Consider the following 22,064-nt stretch of genomic DNA (forward strand, 5'->3'; position numbering starts at 1 on the left):
TTTCCAAAAGATAATGCACACAGTGCTTTAAAAAGATAATGTGTGGGTTAAGGGGCTGTTAAAGCGCAAGATTGACTGGAAGGTTTTAATGTAACAGAATGAAAAGTTTGTTCACATCATTTCAGACTCCACATTGCAACAACCTTTAGAAAAACTACCATCTGTCAAATTTGGGTTCATTGTCAAAAAATACCCACAGTAAAGTAAAAAGGCTCTTTTTTATTTTTAAAAAATATTCCTTCCTTAACTATATAACTGTGGTGAGGCATGATTTCCTTTGTAAAGCAAACGAAAACAATACACTTCAACAGATAATTGCACAAACAGATATGAGAATCTAGCTGTCTTTCTATTAAACCAGGAATCTTCACAGATTTAAAACAGTGCTACTTGTCTCACTGAATTTGAGGGATGGGGGGAGGAAGGAATACAGTTTTCTTCTTTTTTTTTTTTTTAAGAATTCCTTCCTTCCCTTTGTTCTTGTTTTCTGTATGGTTGTGCTGGGTCTTCGTTGCTGCACTCAGGCCTTCTCTGGTTGTGGTGCGCCGCCGCTCGTTGCAGCGGCTTCTCTCGTTGTGACACACAGGCTTAGTTGCCCCGCAGCATGTGGAATCTACCTGGACCAGGGAGTGAACTCATGTCCCCAGCGTTGACAGGAGGATTTTTAACCACTGGACCTCCAGGGAAGTCATAAATAAATTCTTAAACATTTTCTTAGTTACTATTTTCTGATGAGGTAAATATTATAGATATAACCAGCATAAGCCAAGACTCTTGTGGAGCCCTCATTTTTTTTTAAAGTGAGAAATTTAAAAGAGGTCCTTAGTTTGAGAAATGCTTTTGTATTATAATCTTCCCTCATTCCTCCATATTATCAAACCATTTCCTCTGCTGTTAGTCACTTGCCAATCAGGCTGTGGGGGTGCCACTTGGTTCAGGGTAGTATACATGTTTAATGTGTATATATATATATATATTTTTTTTTTTTTTCTTTCCACAACAGTATAAGATGTTTATCACTTTTCACAACCAATAGCCAGACAAAAAATAAAAGAATTACAGTTGTAAGCCATAATGGAAACATGATTAACCTAACAGTATAAAATAATTACGTACAATTTGAGGGGTTAAGTAGAGTGATGTGATAGGTGGAAGTGCATACATGCATATCTTTTCATTCATTCAGCCAGTCTGTCTTTTGGTTGGTGCATTTAATGCATTTACGTTTAAAGTAATTATCAATATTATGGCAAGTTCAGTCCCTGGGTTAGGAAGATCCCCTGTAGGAGGGCATGGCAACCCACTCCAGTATTCTTGCCTGGAGAATCCCATGGAGAGAGGAGCCTGGTAGGCTTCAGTCAAAAAGGTCAGAAAGAGTTGGACAAGACTGAAGCAACTGAGCGCACGCACACACACACATACACACACACGCGTACAATCCTATTACCATTTTCTTAATTGTTTTGGGTTTATTTTGTGTAGATTTTTTTCCTTCTCGTGCATATTGCTTAGAGAAATTCCTATAGCATTTGTTGTAAAGCTAGTTTGGTGGTGCTGAATTCTCTTAACTTTTGCTTGTTTGGAAAGCTTTTTATTTTTCCACTGAATCTGAACAAGTGTCCTGCTGGGTAGAGTACTCTTGGTTGTAGTTTCTTCCCTTTCACCACTTTAAATATGTCGTGCCATTCCCTTCTGGCTTGTAGAGTTGCTGTTGAAATCAGCTAATATAGCCCGATGAGAGTTCCCTTGTATGTTGTCATTTTTCCTCTTGTTGCTTTTAATATTTTATCTTGCTCTTTAATTTTTGTCATTTTGATTACTGTGTGTCTTGGTCTGTTCCTCCTTGGGTTTATCCTGCTTGGGATTCTCTGTGCTTCCTAGACTTGGCTGACTATTTCCTTTACCATCTTAGGGAAGTTTTCAGCTATTATCTTTTCAAATATTTCCTCAGGTCCTTTTTCCGTCTCTTCTCTTTCTGGAAACCCTGGAGAAGGCAATGCCACCCCACTCCAGTGCTCTTGCCTGGAAAATCCCATGGACAGAGGAGCCTGGAAGGCTTGCAGTCCATGGGGTCGTTGAGGGTCAGACACAACTGAGCGACTTCACCTTCACTTTTCACTTTCATGCACTGGAGAAGGAAATGGCAACCCACTCCAGTGTTCTTGCCTGGAGAATCCCAGGGATGGGGGAGCCTGGTGGGCTGCTTTCTATGGGTCGTACAGAGTCGGATACGACTGAAGTGACTTAGAAGCAGCAGCAGCAGAGGTCTCTTAGGCTGTCTTCATTCTTTTTCATTCTTTTTTTCTATATTCTGTTCTGCAACAGTGACTTCCACCATTCTGTCTTCCAGGTCACTTACCCATTCTTGTGCCTCAGTTATTTTGCTATTGCTTCCTTCTAGTGTATTGTTCATCTTTATTCTTTAGTTCTTCTGGGTCTTTGGTAAATATTTCTTGCATCTTCTCCATTCTTTTTCTGAGATCCTGGATCATCTTCGCTATCATTATTCTCAGTTCTTTTTCTGGAAAGTTGCCTGTCCCCACTTCATTTAGTTGTTTTTCAGGGGGTTTTATCTAGTCCTTTAATCTGGGACATAACCCTCTGCTTTTTCATTCTGGTTAACTTTCTGTGATGTGGTTTTTGTTCTAGTGCTGCAGGATTGTGGTTCTTCTTGCTTCTGTCTGCCTTCTGGTGCATGAGGCTGAGGCTTGTGTAAGCTTCCTGATGGGAGGGACTGGGCATGGGAAAAACTGGGACTTACTGTGGTGGGCAGTAAAACTTTAATCCCATTATCTGCTGATGTGTGAGGTTGTGCTTCCTCCCTGTTAGTTATTTAGCCTGAGACGACTCAACCCTGGGGTCTGTGGGCTTTATGGTAGGGTTAATGGCAACCTTCAAGAGGGTTTATCCTAAGGGGCACCTTCCAGGACTGCTACTGCCAGTGCCTTTGTCCCTGCGGCCATCCATTGCCAACCCACACTTCCACAGGAGACCTTCCAACAGTAGCAGGTAGGTCTAGTTCAGTCTCCTGTGGGATCACTGCTCCTTGTGCCTGAATCTTGATACTCTCAAGATTTTGTTTGTGCCCTCCAAGAGTAAAGTCTGTTACCCCCAGTCCTGTGGAAGTCCTATAATCAAATCCTGCTGGCCTTCAAAGTCAGAATTCCTGGGGATTCCCAGTCCCTTTACCAGATCCCCAGGTTGGGAAGCCTGACATGGGACTCAGAACTTTCACAATAGTGGGAGAACTTCTTTGGTATTATTGTCCTCCAGATTGTGGGTTACTCACCTGGTGAATATGGGATTTGATTTTATTGTGCTTGCGCCCCTCCTACCATCTCCTTGCAGCTTCTTTGTCTTTGGTCTGGGGTATCTTTTTTTGGTGGGCTCCAGCGTCCTCCTTTTAATAGTTGTTCAACAGCCAGTTGCAATCTTGGTGTTCTTGCAGGAGGAGATGAACATGTGTCCTTCTACTCTACTCTCTTGAACCAATCTAATGTATATTTTTTGATGGTGAACATTGCATATCCAGTAAAAGCTCTTAGTAATTCAGTACCTATAAGAGAGTAAAGTGAAAGTCACTTAGTCATGTCTGACTCTTTGCAACCCCTGGAGTATATAGTCCATGGAATTCTCCAGGCCAGAATACTGGAGTGGGTAGCCTTTGCCTTCTCCAAGGGATCTTCCCAACCCAGGGATCAAACCCAGGTCTCCCGAATTGCAGGTGGATTCTTTACCAGCTGAGCCACAAGGGAAACCCATAAGAAAGCCTAGCTTTTTTTCTACCTTATTAATGAAGCATATTAAGTGTGAATTTTAAAATTATGTCCTCACCATCTATTTTGTATTATAATCTGTATATAATAAGTAGGGCTTCCCTGGTAGCTCAGCTGGTAAAGAATCTGCATGCAATGCAGGAGGCCCTGGATTGATTTCTGGGTTGGGAAGTTCCCCTGGAAAAGGGATAGGCTACCCACTCCAGTATTCTTGGGCTTCCCTGGTGGCTCAGATGGGAAAGAATCTGCCTGCAGTGTGAGAGGCCTGGATTCGATCCCTGGATTGGGAAAATCAGAGGAGAAGATTAAAGAAAAGATGAATATATAATCAGTTCAAGAAACTCTAGTGCTCCTACTACTCACTAATAGATTTTTACCACCTGCCACCCCCGCCGCCCCCAAACAAACAGTAAGACTAGTTTGAAAAGCTTGTTCTTCACTTTGAATAAGGAAGCTTTTTAAAGAAAAGAGGACAATCCAAATCATTTTGTCATAGCCCTTTTCAAAAAGCTGGACAGTGTTGAACTGTTAAAATTATATGCATTCAATTCAGTTCAGTCGCTCATTGTATCCGACCTTTTGTGACCCATGAGCCGCAGCACACCAGGCCTCCCTGTCCATCACCAAGAGTTTGCTCAAACTCATGTCCATTGAGTCGGTGATGCCATCTAACCACTGTCGTCCCTTTCTCCTCCCACCGTCAATCTTTCCCAGCATCAGGATCTTTTCACATGACTCAGCTCTTTGCATCAGGTGGCCAAAATACTGGAGTTTCAGTTTCAACATCAGTCCTTCCAATGAACACCCAGGACTGATCTCCTTTAGTATGGACTGGTTGATCTCCTTGCAGTCCAAGGGACTCTCAAGAGTCTTCTCCAACACCACAGTTCAAAAGCATCAATTCTTCGGCCCTCAGCTTTCTTTATAGTACAACTCTCATATCTGTACATGACTGCTGGAAAAACCATAGCCTTGACTAGATGGACCTTTGTTGACAAAGTAATGTCTCTGCTTCTTAATATGCTATCTAGGTTGATCATAACTTTCCTTCCAATGAGTAAGTCTTTTAATTTCATGGCTGCAATCACCATCTGCAGTGATTTTGGAGTCCTAAAAAATAAAATCAGCCACTGTTTCTACTGTTTACCCATCTATTTGCCATGAAGTGATGGGACCGGATGCCATTATCTTAGTTTTCTGAATGTTGAGCTTTAAGCATTAAGTTTAGGTTAAATTTATGATGCAATAAGGATCTGCATTTTTAGTTTTATTTGTGGTTTATGATATAGCAGGACCACTGTGTAAAAGCAGAGTCCATAGTATCTTTAATACTTATTTGATAAGAATTAGACTATCTTTTTATTATTTTACATAATTATCAGAATTTGTGTCTTCATACAAATGGCAGTAAACATAGCTGAAAAAAAAAAGTTTTTTTTTTTCAAAGTGGTTTTTCACCCCAGACATTCAACATTCATAAAATTGTTCTATTTGAACAGTTTTGTGATTTGCTTTTCAGTAATGTTGCTAGGGATTTGATTTAGGTCATACCTGAATGGTCTGGTGGTTTTCCCTACTTTCTTCAATTTAAGTCTGAATTTGGCCATAAGGAGTTCATAAGGAGTTCATGATCTGAGCCAGTCAGCTCCTGGTCTTGTTTTTGTTGACTGTATAGAGCTTCTCCATCTTTGGCTGCAAAGGATATAATCAGTCTGATTTTGGTGTTGACCATCTGGTGATGTCCATGTGTAGAGTCTTTTCTTGTGTTGTTGGAAGAGGGTGTTTGCTATGACCAGTGCATTTTCTTGGCAAAACTCTATTAGTCTTTGCCCTGCTATATTCCGTATTCCAAGGCCAAATTGGCCTGTTACTCCAGGTGTTTCTTGACTTCCTACTTTTGCATTCCAGTTCTCTATAATGAAAAGGATATCTTTTTGGGGTGTTAGTATTAAAAGGTCTTGTAGGTCTTCATAGAACCGTTCAACTTCAGCTTTTTCAGCATTACTGGTTGGGGCATAGACTTGGATTACTGTGATATTGAATGGTTTGCTTTGGAAATGAACAGAGGTCATTCTGTCATTTTTGAGATTGCGTCCAAGTACTGCATTTTGGACTCTTTTGTTGACCATGATGGCTACTCCATTTCTTCTGAGGGATTCCTGCCCACAGAAGTAGATATAATGGTCATCTGAATTAAATTCACCCATTCCAGTCCATTTTAGTTCATTGATTCCTAGAATGTTGACATTCACTCTTGCCATCTCCTGTTTGACCACTTCCAATTTGCTTTGATTCATGGACCTGACATTCCAGGTTCCTATGCAACATTGCTCTTTACAGCATCGGACCTCGCTTCTATCACCAGTCACATCCACAACTGGGTATTGTTTTTGCTTTGGCTCCGTCCCTTCATTCTTTCTGGAGTTATTTCTCCACTGATCTCCAGTAGCATATTGGGCACCTAGTGACCTGGGGAGTTCCTCTTTCAGTATCCTATCATTTTGCCTTTTCGTACTGTTCATGGGGTTCTCAAGGCAAGAATACTGAAGTGGTTTGCTGGAGAAGGGAATCCTTCTCCAGTGGGCCACATTCTGTCAGACCTTTCCACAGTCACAATAAACTGTGGAAAATTCTGAAAGAGATGGGAATACCAGACCACCTGACCTGACTCTTGAGAAACCTATATGCAGGCCAGGAAGCAACAGTTAGAACTGGACATGGAACAACAGACTGGTTCCAAATAGGAAAAGGAGTATGTCAAGGCTGTTTATTGTCACCCTGCTTATTTAACTTCTATGCAGAGTACATCATGAGAAATGCTGGGCTGGAAGAAACACAAGCTGGAATCAAGATTGCTGGGAGAAATATCAATAACCTCAGATATGCAGATGACACCACCCTTATGGCAGAAGTGAAGAGGAACTAAAAAGCCTCTTGATGAAAGTGAAAGAGGAGAGTGAAAAGTTGGCTTAAAGCTCAATATTCAGAAAATGAAGATCATGGCATCTGGTCCCATCACTTCATGGGAAATAGATGGGGAAGCAGTGGAAACAGTGTCAGACTTTATTTTTGGGGGCTCCAAAATCACTGTAGATGGTGACTGCGGCCATGAAATTAAAAGATGCTACTCCTTGGAAGAAAAGTTATGACCAACCTAGATAGCATATTGAAAAGCAGAGACATTACTTTGCCAACAAAGGTCCATCTAGTAAAGGCTCTGGGTTTTCCAGTGGTCATGTATGGATGTGAGTTGGACTATGAAGAAAGCTGAGCACCGAAGAATTGATGCTTTTGAACTGTGGTGTTGGAGAAGACTCTTGAGAGTCCCTTGGACTGCAAGGAGATCCAACCAGTCCATTCTGAAGGAGGTCAGCCCTGGGATTTCTTTGGAAGTCATGATGCTAAAGCTGAAACTCCAGTACTTTGGCCACCTCATATGAAGAGTTGACTCATTGGAAAAGACTCTGATGCTGGGATGGGTTGGGGGCAGGAGGAGAAGGGGATGACAGAGGATGAGATGGCTGGATGGCATCACTGACTCAATGGACGTGAGTCTCAGTGAACTCCAGGAGTTGGTGATGGACAGGGAGGCCTGGTGTGCTGGGATTCATGGGGTCGCAAAGAGTCAGACACGACTGACCAACTGAACTAAATGTTGCTGGGACTTCACTGCAGGAAGAAAAATGTTTTTTTGTGTCATCTAAGAGATTGGTTATGTAAGCCTTGGTTAATGTTATTTACAAATATGACTCAGGAGCCTTATGATAGTGATTGGTATCATTTTATGACAGTTAATTGCCGGAAGGTCAAGAATTTTAGCGTACCAGGATTTAGACTCTGGGTCTTGGATTTTAGGTCTGATACTTTCCCTTGTATGACTTTGGACAAGTTGCTTCCTCTGCATCTAGTTTATCTATAAAATGATGATATAATGTCCCCTTGGGGTTATTGTAAGTATTGAAAATGTGTTTCACTTCTGGAATTGATACTGAATAGTGGCTAATGGTAGCTATTGTTTTTTAAATTGGTACTTTTGAATTAAAATTCATGTGATCATTCCTTTTTAAAATGTATCACTAATTGGCCCTCATATCTATGGATTCTCATCTACAGATCAGCTACAATGGAAATATTCAGAAAGAAAAGTTCCAGGAAGTTCTAAATAGCAAAACAAATTTGCCACATACACACTGCAACTGTTTGTGTAACTTTCACATGTGTAGTTACAACTCTTTACATAGAATTTACACAAATCAGGTATTATAAGTAATACAGCTGTGTGCATATGTTATATGAAATTACAGGACCATTTTATTTAAGGGACTTGAACGTTCCCCCGTTTTGGGAGTGGGCAGGAAAGTGCTGGAACCAGTCTCCCTAAACCTCACAGATACTGCAGGACAACTGTATTCACTAAACCAAGACACTTTAATATGAATTCCTTAAATCAGGAATTCCTCCTCCTGTATATAAGGGAGAATAATTTTGAACCTCAGCTCTTGGAGAGAGGAGACCACAGTAGAATATTTTACTCACCTGCTTTGGGTAAACAAGTGATGCTGACTCTATTAGTGCGGCTGCTGCTGCTGCTAAGTCGCTTCAGTTGTGTCCGACTCTGTGCGACCCCATAGACAGCAGGCCGCCAGACTCCCCTGTCCCTGGGATTCTGCAGGCACGAACATTGGAGTGGGTTGCCATTGCCTTCTCCGGCCTTTCTTAGTGAGGGCTGCCATAACAAAATAACAGACTGAGTGCCATAAAGAGCAGACTGATTTTCTCCCATATCTAGAAGCTAGAAGTCTAAGATGCAGGTGTTGGTGGGGTTGGTGTCTTGTGAAGGCCTTTCTCCTCAGCCTCCTCCCTGTGTGCCCATGCTGCCTTTCCCCCATGCACACGTATCCTTGGTTCCTCTCTCTCATAGGTTACTAACCTAACTGACTCATTTTAATTTGATCACTTCTATGAAGGACCTATCTCCAAATATGTTACATTTTGAGGTCATGGGGGTTGGAACTTTAGCATAGGAATTTTGGAGGGGACATAATTTGGCCCGTAACACCAATATTGCATAAGAGCTAATGTATGTTGGATATTGACAGTGTGCCAATTTTCCAAATTAAATTTTATGTGCACATTAACCCTGTGATTATTAGCATCTCTATTTTATAAAAGACACTGAGACTTAGATTAAGTAACTTGGCTGAGAGATGGGATTGAAATTCAAGTCTTTTGGGCTCTAGTGTCCATGTTCTTTTAGGTAAGAACTGAGTACTAGGAAAGAAAAGCACAGAGAAAAGAGGGTTGAAATATACAAACCGCTGTTTTGCAGTGTCCACTAAGGTCTTGCTAGTAAGTAACCTCTGAAGTGGAAAATCATTTAATGCCAGCCCTGGTTGACTATTAATTTTTTCTTTAAAAATTAGGAGGAGTTTTGGTTTAAGATGGAAACGTGAATGAAGCTAAAGATTTTTGGCACATGATTGTACTAAGACAGATTTGCACAAACAAAATTTGTCTTATTTTCAGGTTGCTCAAAATGCCTTTCTGCTTTTTGTCTTTTGCAGAAGATTCTAGTGTTCCAGAAACTCCAGAAAATGACAGAAAAGCAAGTATATCGTATTTCAAGAATCAAAGAGGGATTCAGTACATTGATTTGTCTTCTGATAGTGAAGATGTTGTTTCCCCAAATTGCTCCAGTACAGTTCAAGAGAAAAAATTCAACAAAGACACGGTGATTATAGTGTAAGCAACTTAATAGGTTCATTATATTTGCATGTATAAACCCCCCCCCTTTTTTTTTTAGAAAAAGTTAACTTATGTTGAAAATTTTTGATGATTTCCACCCCACTTTTTTCCTTTTCCTGACTGCATCATGGTCATTTTTTCCTAACATAGAGACATAAACACATAAGTGTGTGTGTATGTACATGTTTATGTGTATGTGTGTGAGAGAGATTGATTCTGGACTGATTTTCTCAATTATTATTTTTTTGACCTCACAAATTGGCTTGCGGGTTCTTAGTTCCCGAACCAGGGATTGAGCCCAGGACACGGCAGTAAAAGCACTGAATCCTAACTAATGGACCACCAGAGAATCCCTCGGTTCTGATTTTCAGAAAAAAAGTTCAGTTAGAGTAAATATTTAATCTTTTCATTCTCCATAGATAGGGAATTTATTTTAACAAGTACCTTTGATTATTTGTAACTACTTCCTGATTTGTTCTTGAGTCCGATTGACATTTTTGGACATTTTGGGGACACATTCAGTGAGCTAGTACAGAGCTTGTATGATAGATAGAAATGTAGTAAGTAAATAAAAAATGCAGTCTGCCAAATAATAAATCTGATGGGCAAAGGGAGGGGGGAGAGGGGATACAGGATTTGGGGCCAGGGTTAAGGGCCAAGGGTAAAGTACATGGTTGGAAAAGACTTTATTAAGAAGATGTTGCTTGAACAGAGATGTGAATATGCTGGGAGGGGCATTAGGAATATCCTGCTTAGTGACCTTTAGTGGTGGTATGCCTGTTTAGGGAAAAGGAGTGGGTCCCATCATCATGGTCCCATCATCCACAGTGACAGACTTTATTTTGGGGGGCTCCAAAATCACTGCAGATGGTGACTGCAGCCATGAAATTAAAAGACACTTGCTTCTTGGAAGAAAAGCTATGACCAACCTAGACAGCATATTAAAAAACAGAGACACTGCTTCCCCAACAAAGGTCCATCTAGTCAAAGCTATGGTTTTTCCAGTAGTCATGTATGGATGTGAGAATTGGACTATAAAGAAAGCTGAGGGCCAAAGAATTGATGCTTCTGAACTGTGGTGTTGGAGAAGACTCTTGAGAGTCCCTTGGACTGCAAGGAGATCCAACCAGTCCATCCTAAAGGAGATCAGTCCTGGATGTTCATTGGAAGGACTGATGTTGAAGCTGAAACTCCAATACTTTGGCTACCTGATGTGAAGAACTGACTCATTTGAAAAGACCCTGATGCTGGGAAAGATTGAGGGCGGGAGGAGAAGGGGATGACAGAGGATGGGATGGTTGGATGACATCACTGACTCAATAAACATGAGTTTGAGTAGACTCCAGGAGTTGGTGATGGACAGGGAGGCCTGGCATGCTGCAGACCATAGGGTTGCAAAGAGTTGGACACAACTGAGCGACTGAACTAAACTGACTGACTAGGGCTAATGCTAGAAAGTGAAGGACCTAAGGTCACAAGGTGAGGAGTAGAATAGGGAAGGACTTTATCAAGTTAATAAGCCCATAGGCTATTTGGCTTTTATTCTGAATGAGAATAAAAGGAGCTAAAGGAGCATACTGAGCAGAGGAGTAAAATGACCTGATTGATATGTTTAAAAGTCTTTAAAGGGTATAGGGAAGTGGTAGTAGAATCATGAATACTTTTGTAATAACCAAGGCAAAAAAAAAAGATGGAAGCTTAGACCATTCTAGTACCTATGGGTGTGAATGAGAAGTAGTTAGATTCTGGAGATACTCTTAAGGTAGAGCAGAGAGGCTTTATTGATGGATTGCAAATGGAATGGGAGAGAAGGGAGTATGGATGACCCTAAGATAATTTGACCTGGGCAACTGGAAGGATGGAGTTAACAGTAACTGGGATAAGGAGTACTGTTTTGAGTGTGATAGAGAACAGCGTTAGAAGGAAAGATTGGCAATTAAGTCTTGGACATGCTGTGTTTGAGAAAACTCTTGGACATCTAAGTGGATGTGTCAGGTAGGCAATTTAGATTTGTAACATTAGGTTCTGGAGAGAGGTCTAGGTTCCACATCTAAATTTAGGTGTTGTCAGGATGAAAACTGCAGTGTTAGTCGCTCAGTTATGTCTGACCCTTTGCAACCCCATGAACTATAGCCCGCCAGGCTCCTGTGTCCTTGAAATTCTCCAGGCAAGAATGCCAGAATGAGTTACCATTCCTTTCTCCAGGGGATCTTCCCGACCCAGGGATGGAACCTGGGTCTCCTGCATTGCAGGCCCTTGATATTAAAAGAACATGGTTCAGTAAAATCACTAAGAGACACTGTAGTATAGCTGGAAAACAGACAATGCCTCGATTGAAGGACTTAAGCCAGGGGAACTCTTGATTTTAGGAACGGAGCAACATGAGAAGAACCTTGCAGAAGATTCTAAGAAGGAGCAGTCATTGAGGTAAAACTCAAAAGGTCGTGTGATGAGAGGCTAAGTGAGGAAAGTGATGCAAGAGATCAAGACTGTCCTCTGCTAAGATGAGGATTTCCTCTTAAAATGAATTTCCTTTTGTACATAAGCTTAGGTGAACATGCCTTTGTCCTGAATTTTACTCTGAAATAAAAAATAGTGATGATCCTATGTGGTAGATCCTGAGGAAAATTGATACATTAGCACTCCAAATTTTACTTTTTATTTTGAAAAGAATTTAAATTTACAGAAAAGTTACAAGAAAAACCAGTTTCCACAATCCTTTTAAAAAGATTCATCCTTTGTTAACGTTTTCCCACATTTTCTTGTCACCTTCATATAATAATAAGAATTATTGTATTTGTATTTATTTTTTTATGAGTGCACTGGACTTTCTCTAGTTACAGTGAGTGGGGCCTACTCCAGTTGTAGTGCTCAGGCTGCTCATTGCATTGATTTCTCTTGTTGCAAAACATGGGCTCTGGGCACTCAGGCCTCATGCAGCTCACAGGCTATATAGGGCACAGGCTCAGTAGTTGTGATACATGAGCTTAGCTGTCCTGCGTTACATGGGATCTTCCTGGACCAAGGATCAAACTTGTTTCCCCTTAAATGACTTCATTTTCACTTTTCACTTTCATGCATTGAAGAAGGAAATGGCAACCCACTCCAGTATTCTTGCCTGGAGAATCCCAGGGACAGAGGAGCCTAGTGGGCTGCCGTCTGTGGGGCGCACAGAGTCGGACATGACTGAAGAGACTTAGCAGCAGCAGTACTCATTCCTCCACTAAGAATGTCTTGTAATGAAAAAAAAATAATCAGCTGAATGAAGCTTTGTGCTTAGTAATGTAGTTGTTTTTCCCTCTGATTTAAGTTCCTTATCTTTTGATGGACAGATTACAAACAGTTTGATTTCAAGGACAGGCGGTTAGTCCATGAATCATATTTTGAGTAGTACTCTATAATAAAATTTTCTCTAGCATCATGCATTGGGTTTAGTTCATCATGTGTCTTTGGTTTAATCTGAAATTATCTCAGCCTTTTTTTTGATTCCCATGATTTTTGTTACTTGTGAAGGTAATAAACCAGCTTTTTTAGGATGTCTCTCACTTTGTACATGGCTTCCCTGTGGCTCAGACAGGAAAGAATCTGCCTGCAATGCGAGAGACCCAGTTTCGATTCCTGGGTCGGGAAGATACCCTGAAGAAGGGAATGGCACCCCACTCCAATATTCTTGTCTGGAGAATCCCATGAACAGAGGAGCCTGGCAGACTACTGTCCATGGGGTTGCAAAGAGTCAAACATGACTGAGCGACTGACACTTTGATTTTTTCAATTTCTACACCCCTAATGCACCCAAGAATTGATGCTTTTAAAGTGGGGTGTTGGAGAAGACTCTTGAGAGTCCCTTGGACTGCAAGAAGATCAAACCAGTCAATCTTAAAGGAAATGAGTCCTGAATATGCATTGGAAAGACTGATGCTAAAGCTGAAGCTCCAGTACTTTGGCCACCTGATGTGAAGAACTGATTCATTGGAAGAGACCCTGATGCTGGGAAAGATCGAAGGCAGGAGGAGAAAGGGATGACACAGGATGAGATGGTTGGATGGCATCACTGACTTGATGAACATCACTTTGAGTAAGCTCTGGGAGTTGTTGATGGACAGGGAAGCCTGGTGTGCTGCAGTCCATGGGGTTTCAAAGAGTCGGAAACAACTGAGCAACTAAACTGACTGATACCATAGATTAGTTTATCAATTTTTCAAAACAATGCATAAGAGAGTTTACCCTTCTCTCCATAGAGTTTTGTTTGTTCTCTTTTGTTCTCTCCTAATTGATGGGCTAAAGTTGAATTCTCAAGCCTGAAATTAGAATTCACCATTTCTTCAAGTAGCACCTTTTTAAAGGAATGGCATTTGGAAATCTGGGAGTGAGGTGTGTTCTTTCTTTGCTGTTGGGTGAAACGGGATTGTCATTGCCCTTTCAGCAAGAATGGGCTAGGATATGAGAGAGAATGTTGTGGGGTTTTTGTTATTGTTGCTTTTAAAATCGTAAGTTTGTGATAATATATTTTATTCTGACCTAATACTATAAGACTCTTCCTTGCCTCTCCTCTGTATTTCCTTCTCTGATAGTGTGAACTCGGCTTCCACCAGTATCATTATATTTTGCTAATTTGTTCAGTCACCCAGTGTACATATAATAGTTTCAGAATTGCTGTTGTCATACTGCTTGACTGTAAAGCCCACTAAGAGTTTAAGATTTGTTCATAAGTTTTATGTTGTCTTTAGGTGAAGGTGTATGGTTACAGTACTTAGATTATTTATTGAAATTTTTCTTTGTTATTCACTTTAAGTGTAGTTCAGTATGTTAATTTTTGTTTGTATTCCTTTTAGGGTTTTTTTCCCTTGTCCCTTTTAAAAAAATTTTTTACCTTCAAATATTGACATGGTTCCAAAAATCAAAACTCTACATAGAATATGCTTAGAGAATAATTAAAGTAGGGAATGGCAACCCACTCCAATATCCTTGCCTGGAAAATCCCATTGACAGAGGAGCCTGGCAGGCTGCATTCCGTGGGGTTGCAAAGAGTCAGACATGACTGAGCATCTAAGCACAGAGAAGTAGTAACTTCCTGTCCCTTCTCTATCAGCCTCTTCCTCCTCCCACCTCAGAACTAACCAGTTAGTTTTTTGTCATACTTTGTTTCTCTGTCATGTGTCTTTTTTTCTTCTTTGCTACACAGAAGTTAGCACTCTATATCTTGTGCTGTCTATGAATAAGTAATGTGTATGTATAGATGTATGTGTACATTTATTCTTTGTTTTATTAACTTCAGTCTCTCAGTCATGTCCGACTGTGATCCCATGGACTGCAGCACGCTGGGCTTCCCTGTCCACCAACTCCTGGACCTTGCTCAAACTCATGTCCATTGAGTTGGAGATGCCATCCAACCATCTCATCCTTTGTCATAGATGAGATTTATTAACTTAGCAGTATGTATATATAACCTGGAAATCATGTCAGCTCATAAAAGTCCTTATTGTTTTTCACAACACTGTTTTGCATAGTTAAAATCAATGCATGGGCCTTTTTAATTATCAGGGTTTCTTAACCTTGACACTGCTGACACTTTGCGCCAGGTAGTTCTTTTTTCTGAGGGGCTGCTATGTATGTTGTAGAATGTTTAACAGAGTCCCTGACCTCTACCAGTTAAATGCCAGTAGCGCCTCGCTAGGCAAGACAATCAAAAATGTCTCCAGCCACTGCCACATGTCCTCTAAGGGCAAAATTGCCTCCCTTTTGAGAACCACGGATAAGAGATAATTTTATTTCTTAGGGATGGTTTTGCTCCCTGTCTCCTGTACAGTGTTGCTAACCTCCGTCCATAGTTCATCAGGCATTCTGTCTATTATATCTAGTCCCTTAAATCTATTTCTCACTTCCACTGTATAATCATAAGAGATGTGATTTAGGTTATACCTGAATGGTCTAGTGGTTGTCCCTAGTTTATTCAATTTAAGTCTAATTTGGCAATAAGGAGTTCATGATCTGAGCCACAGTCAGCTCCCGGTCTTGCTTTTGCTGACTGTATAGAGCTTCTCCATCTTTGGCTGCAAAGAGTATAATCAACCTGATTTCAGTGTTGACCATCTGGTGATGTCCATGTGTAGAGTCTTCTCTTGTGTTGTTGGAAAAAGGTGTTTGCTATGACTAGTGCATTCTCGGCAAAACTCTGTTAGCCTTTGACCTGCTTCATTCTGTACTCCAAGGCCAGATTTACCTGGTGTTACTCCAGGTATTTCTTGACTTCCTACTTTTGCATAATGAAAAGGACATGTTTTGGGGGTGTTAGTTCTAAAAGGTCTTGAAGGTCTTCATAGAACCATTTAACTGTAACTTCTTCACCATTACTGGTCAGGGCATAGACTTGGATTGCTGTGATATTGAATGGTTTGCCTTGGAAACGAACAGAGATCATTCTGTTTTTTTGAGATTGCATCCAAGTACTGCGTTTCAGACTCGTTGACTATGATGGCTACTCCATTTCTTCTAAGGGATTCTTGCCCACAGTAGTAGATATAATGGTCATCTGAGTTATTCACCCATTCCAGTCCATTTTAGTTCGCTGATTCCTAAAATGTCAGTATTCACTCTTGTCATCTCCTGTTTGACCACTTCCAATTTGCCATGATTCATGAACCTAACATTCCAGGTTTCTATGCAGTATTGCTCTTTTTACAGCATCAGACCTTGCTTCCATAACCAGTTACATCCACAACTGGGTGTTCTTTTTGCTTTGGCTCCGTCTCTTCATTCTTTCTGGAATTATTTCTCCACTGATATCTAGCAGCATGTTGGGCACCTACTGACCTGGGGAGTTCATCTTTCAGTGTCCTATCTTTTGCCTTTTTGTACTGTTCATGGGGTTCTCAAGGCAAGAATACTGAAGTGGTTTGCCATTCCCTTCTCCTGTGGACCACATTTTATCAGAACTTTCCACCATGACCCATCCATCTTGGGTGGCCCTGCATGGCATAGCTCATAGTTTCATTGAGTTAGACAAGGCTGTGGTCCATGTGATTAGATTGGTTAGTTTTCTGTGATTATGGTTTTCAGTCTGTCTGCCTTCTTCTGGAGAAGGGTAAGAGGCTTATGGAAGCTTCCTGAAAATAGGTCTTTTTCTGATGGGTGGGGCCATGTTCAGTAAATCTTTAATGCAATTTTCTGTTCATGGGTGGACCTATGGGATTTAAGGGACTAGATCTGATAGACATAGTGCCTGATGAACTACAGATGGAAGTTCCTGACTTTGTACAGGAGACTGGGTTCAAGATCATCCCCAAAAAAACAAATGCAAAGAAGTAAAATGGCTGTCTGAGGAGGCCTGTAAAAGAAGAGAAGCGAAAAGCAAAGAGGAAAGGAAAGATATACCCATTTGAATGCAGAATTTCAGAGAATAGTAAGGAGGGATAAGAAAGGCTTCCTTGGTGATCAGTGCAAAGAAATATAGGAACAATAGAATGGGAAAGACTAGAGATCTCTTCAAGAAAATTAGAGATACCAAGGGAACATTTCATGCAAAGATGTGCTCAATGAAGGACAGAAACGGTATGGACCTAACAGAACCAGAAGATATTAAGAAGAGGTGGCAACAGTACACAAAAGACATGTACAAAAAAGATCTTCACAACGCAGATAATGACGATGGTGTGATCACTCACCTAGAGCCAGACATCCTGGAATGTGAAGTCAGCTGGGCCTTAGGAAGCATCACTATGAACAAAGCTAGTGGCAGTGATGGAATTCCAGTTGAGCTGTTTCCTTTCCTAAAAGGTGATGCTGTGAAAGTGCTGTGCTCAATATGCCAGCAAATTTGGAAAACTCAGCAGTGGCTACAGGACTGGAAAAGGTCAGTTTTCATTCCAATCCCAAAGAAAGGCAATGCCAAAGAATGCGCAAACTACCGCACAGTTGTACTCATCTCACACGCAAGTAAAGTAATGCTCAAAATTCTCCAAGCCAGGCTTCAGAAATACGTGAACTATGAAATTCCAGATGTTCAAGCTGGTTTTAGAAAATACAGAGGAACCAGAGGTCAAATTGCCAACATCTGCTGGATCATCGAAAATGCAAGAGAGTTCCAAAAAAAAATCTATTTCTGCTTTATTGACTATGTCAAACCTTTTGACTGTGTGAATCACAATCAACTGCAAAATTCTGAAAGAGGTGGGAATACCAAACCACCTGACCTGCCTCTTGAGAAATCTGTATGCAGGTCAAGAAGCAACAGTTAAAACTGAATATGGAATAATGGACTGGTTCCAAATTGGGAAAGGAGTACATCAAGGCTGTATATTGTCACCCTGCTTATTTAAATTATATGCAGAGTACATAATGAGAAATGCTAGGCTGGATGAAGCACAAACTGGAATCAAGATTGCCAGGAGAAATATCAATAACCTCAGATATGCAGATAAGACCACCCTTATGGCAGAAAGCAAAAAACTAAAGAGCCTCTTGATAAAAGTGAAAGAGGAGAGTGGAAAAGTTGGCTTAAAGCTCAACATTCAGAAAACTAAGATCATGGCATCCAGTCCTATCACTTCATGGCAAATAGATGGGGAAACAGTGGCAGCCTTTATTTTGAGAGGCTCCAAAATCACTGCAAATGGTGACTGCAGCCATGAAATTAAAAGATGCTTACTCCTTGGGAAAAAAGTTATGACCAACCTAGACAGCATACTAAAAGGCAGAGACATTACTTTGCCAACAAAGGTCCATCTAGTCAAGGCTGTGGTTTTTCCAGTAGTCATACGTGGATGTGAGAGTTGGAGTATAAAGAATGCTGAGTGCCAAAGAATTGATGCTTTTGAATTGTGATATTGAAGAAGACTCTTTGAGATTCTTTTGCAATTAAAGGAGATCCAACCAGCCTGTCCTAAAGGAAATCAGTCGTAAATATTCTTTGGAAGGACTGATGTTGAAGCTGAAACTTCAATACTTTGGCCACCTGATGCAAAGAGCTGACCTATTTGAAAAGGGCCTGATGCTGGGAAAGATTTAAGGTGGGAGGAGAAGGGGAAGACAGAGCATGAGATGGCTGGATGGCATCACCGATCAATGGACATGTGTTTGCAGAAACTCCGGGAGTTGGTGATGGACAGGGATGCCTGGTGAGCTGCAGTTCATGGGGTCGCAAAGAGTTGGATACGACTGAGAGACTGAACTGAACTGATAGAGATAGTAGAAACTCTGGCAATTGGTGGAAGTATCTCAGGAAACATCAATAGATAATAAGGAGCTGAAGGTAGAATCCTAGGTAATCAGTCAGTTCAGTCGCTCAGTCAGATCTTTGCGACCCCATGAACTGCAGCACGCTAGGCCTCCCTGTCCAGCAACTGCTGGAGTCTACCCAAACCCAAGTCCATTGAGTCGGTGGTGCCATCCCACCATCTCATCCTCTGTCGTCCCCTTCTCCTCATGCCCTCAATCTTTCCCAGCATCAGGGTCTTTGCTAATGAGTCAGCTCTTCGCATCAGGTAGTCAAAGTGTTGGAGTTTCAGCTTCAACCATCAGTCCTTCCAATGAACACTCAGGACTGATCTCCTTTAGGATGGACTGGTTGGATCTCCTTGCAGTCCAAGGGACTCTCAAGAGTCTTCTCCAACACCACAGTTCAAAAGAAACTATTCTTTGGCCCTCAACTTTCTTTATAGTCCAATTCTCACATCCGTACATGACTACTGGAAAAACCATAGCTTTCACTGGACACACCTTTGTTAGCAAAGTAATGTCTCTGCTTTTTAATATGCTGTCTAGGTTGGTCATAACTTTTTTTTCCAAGGAGTAAGCATCTTAATTTCATGGCTGCAGTCACCATCTGTAGTGATTTTGGAGCCTGAAAAAATAAAGTCAGATGCTGTTTCCACTGTTTCCCCATCTATTTGCCATGAAGTGATGGGACTGGATGTCATGATCTTAGTTTTCTGAACGTTGAGCTTTAAGCCAACTTTTTTATTCTCCTCATTCACTTTCATCAAGAGGCTCTTTAGTTCTTCTTCACTTTCTGCCATAAGGGTGGTGTCATCTGCATATCTGAGGTTATTGACATTTCTTCTTAGGCTCTTGATTCCACCTTGGAATCCTAGATAATACTGGAATTCTAAAAGGTAAAAAAAAGGAAGAAAGCCTTCTATACAGATTAAAGACAGGCGACACCACCCTTATGGCAGAAAGTGAAGAGGAACTAAAAAACCTCTTGATGAAAGTGAAAGTGGAGAGTGAAAAAGTTGGCTGAAAGCTCAATATTCAGAAAACGAAGATCATGGCATCCAGTCCCATCACTTCATGGGAAATAGATGGTGAAACAGTGGAAACAGTGTCAGACTTTATTTTTTTGGGCTCCAAAATCACTGCAGATGGTGACTGCAGCCATGAAATTAAAAGATGCTTACTCCTTAGAAGGAAAGTTATGACTAACCTAGATAGCATATTCAAAAGCAGAGACATTACTTTGCCAACAAAGGTCCATCTAGTCAAAGCTATGGTTTTTCCTGTGGTCATGTATGGATGTGAGAGCTGGACTATGAAGAAGGCTGAGTGCCAAAGAATTGATGCTTTTGAACTGTGGTGTTGGAGAAGACTCTTGAGAGTCCCTTGGACTGCAAGGAGATCCAACCAGTCCACTCTAAAGGAGATCAGCCCTGGGATTTCTTTGGAACTAATGATGCTGAAGCTGAAACTCCAGTACTTTGGCCACCTCATGCGAAGAGTTGACTCATTGAAAAGACTCTGATGCTGGGAGGGATTGGGGGCAGGAGGAGAAGGGGACGGCAGAGGCTGAGATGGCTGGATGGCATCACTGACTTGATGAACGTAAGTCTTTGTGAACTCCGGGAGTTGGTGATGGACGGGGAGGCCTGGCATGCTGCGATTCATGGGGTCACAAAGAGTCGGACACAACTGAGGGACTGAACTGAACTGAAGAGGTAAAGGGAAAATCAGAAGTAATGATACTGCAGAACCCATGGGTGAGGGTTGGGGGTGGGGCTGCATTTTCAAAGAACAGTGTTTGAGACCACAGAAGGACAGATAACTAATGAACAATTTGGGGGTTTTGTTGTTGTTTTAAATCACATTTGACTTTATAGAGGATATTATTGCCCTTAGAACAATTACCCTGAGGCAATGGGGCAGAAGATTATATAATAGTAGAAGATATATACGGAGAAGGCAATGGCACCCCACTCCAGTACTTTTGCCTGGAAAATCCCATAGACGGAGGAGCCTGGTAGGTTGCAGTCCATGGGGTCGCTAGAGTCAGACACGACTGAGCAACTTCACTTTCACTTTTCACTTTCATGCATTGGAGAAGGAAATGGCAACCCACTCCAGCGTTCTTGCCTGGAGACTCCCAGGGACAGGGAAGCCTGGTGGGCTGCCATCTATGGGGTCGCACAGAGTCGGACACAACTGAAGCGACTTAGCAGCAGCAGCAGAAGATATATAACAGTAAGTTGAGAACCATAAAAAATATGAAGAAATAAAAATGCAATCTTGAACACATAGGCTTGGAGGGAAGCAGTTAAAAAGATAGATTCAGGGGAGAAGATAGTAGACAGTTAATTCCTGTAGGCATTAGGCCTGGAATCCCTTAGTCTTGAGTGTATGTGTAAAGGGAAGGGAATAAATAACTTGATTTGAGACCAGATAAAAGAACACAGAGTGGTTATTCTTGTTCTTGTAGATTTTTTCTTTTATTTTTAAAGCTTTAATCATATTGGAAAATAATAGATAATGAACATATATATGCCACCTACATTTAACAATTGTTATTATTTTCCTGTTGCATTATTTTGTTTTATTATTATTAGCTGAAGTATTTTAAAGTGAATAATAGATACCCGAACACTCGTCTCCTTAGTGCTTGCTCTATATCCCACTTACATAAATTCTACTATCAGTGAGCAGTTCTCTACATCGTGTAATTCCCAGCTTATATTTAGGTTTCATGTGTTTTGTAGCTAGTTTTTCAAGCCAGAATCCAAATAAGAAACATTTGAGTGTCATGACTCTTAATTACCTATACTTGGATCTTAAAATAGTACACTCCTCTCCTCTTTTTAAAGCACTTTAACTTACTGAAGAAATCGAGTCTTCTAGACAAAATAGACTTTTTCTGGTTGCTTTTTCATGATTGTCTTGAATTTATTGCTCTATCTTTTCTATCTCCTATAAATTGGACATTAAGTGGAAGGCTTGATAAGATTCACTGTCAGCCTGAAAACTTCCTACATCAAGAGACACATGAGTTTGTCCCACAGAATGGTGATGAATCTGATCACTAGTTTAAGGGTGTGATGATCAGAAGAGTAAGGACATTTAAAGTGGTTATGCAGTGTGAAAACTGTAAAAGGATTCCAACGTGAAAGCTTCATTTTCTCAGTGAACTCAGATGCAAAAACCAGTTAGGAAGTGTGAATATAGTAAGTCAGGGTGAAAATTTAGAGTTGAATATGTAAGGAATGAGAAATCTGGGTGTAATGGAAAAGGAGATATGTGTAATCGTCTTCATTAAAGGAAGAGATTTGTTTAACCTTGTTA

At 40.9% G+C, this 22,064-nt stretch overlaps 1 protein-coding gene across 3 annotated transcripts in view; it reads left to right on the plus strand.

Annotated features, from left to right (window-relative positions):
- The window catches only part of SMARCAD1 (SWI/SNF-related, matrix-associated actin-dependent regulator of chromatin, subfamily a, containing DEAD/H box 1), a 91,155-nt gene that overhangs the window by 14,839 nt on the left and 54,252 nt on the right, over nt 1–22,064 (plus strand). For all 3 annotated transcript variants that reach the window (XM_055587667.1, XM_055587665.1, XM_055587666.1), the window contains exon 3: nt 9,341–9,518. In XM_055587667.1, the coding sequence (XP_055443642.1) occupies nt 9,341–9,518 (178 nt within the window). The remainder of the gene's footprint in view (nt 1–9,340; nt 9,519–22,064) is intronic.

This window comes from Bubalus kerabau, chromosome 7, assembly GCF_029407905.1.
Source record: "Bubalus kerabau isolate K-KA32 ecotype Philippines breed swamp buffalo chromosome 7, PCC_UOA_SB_1v2, whole genome shotgun sequence".
NCBI classification, from domain to species: Eukaryota; Metazoa; Chordata; class Mammalia; order Artiodactyla; family Bovidae; genus Bubalus; species Bubalus kerabau.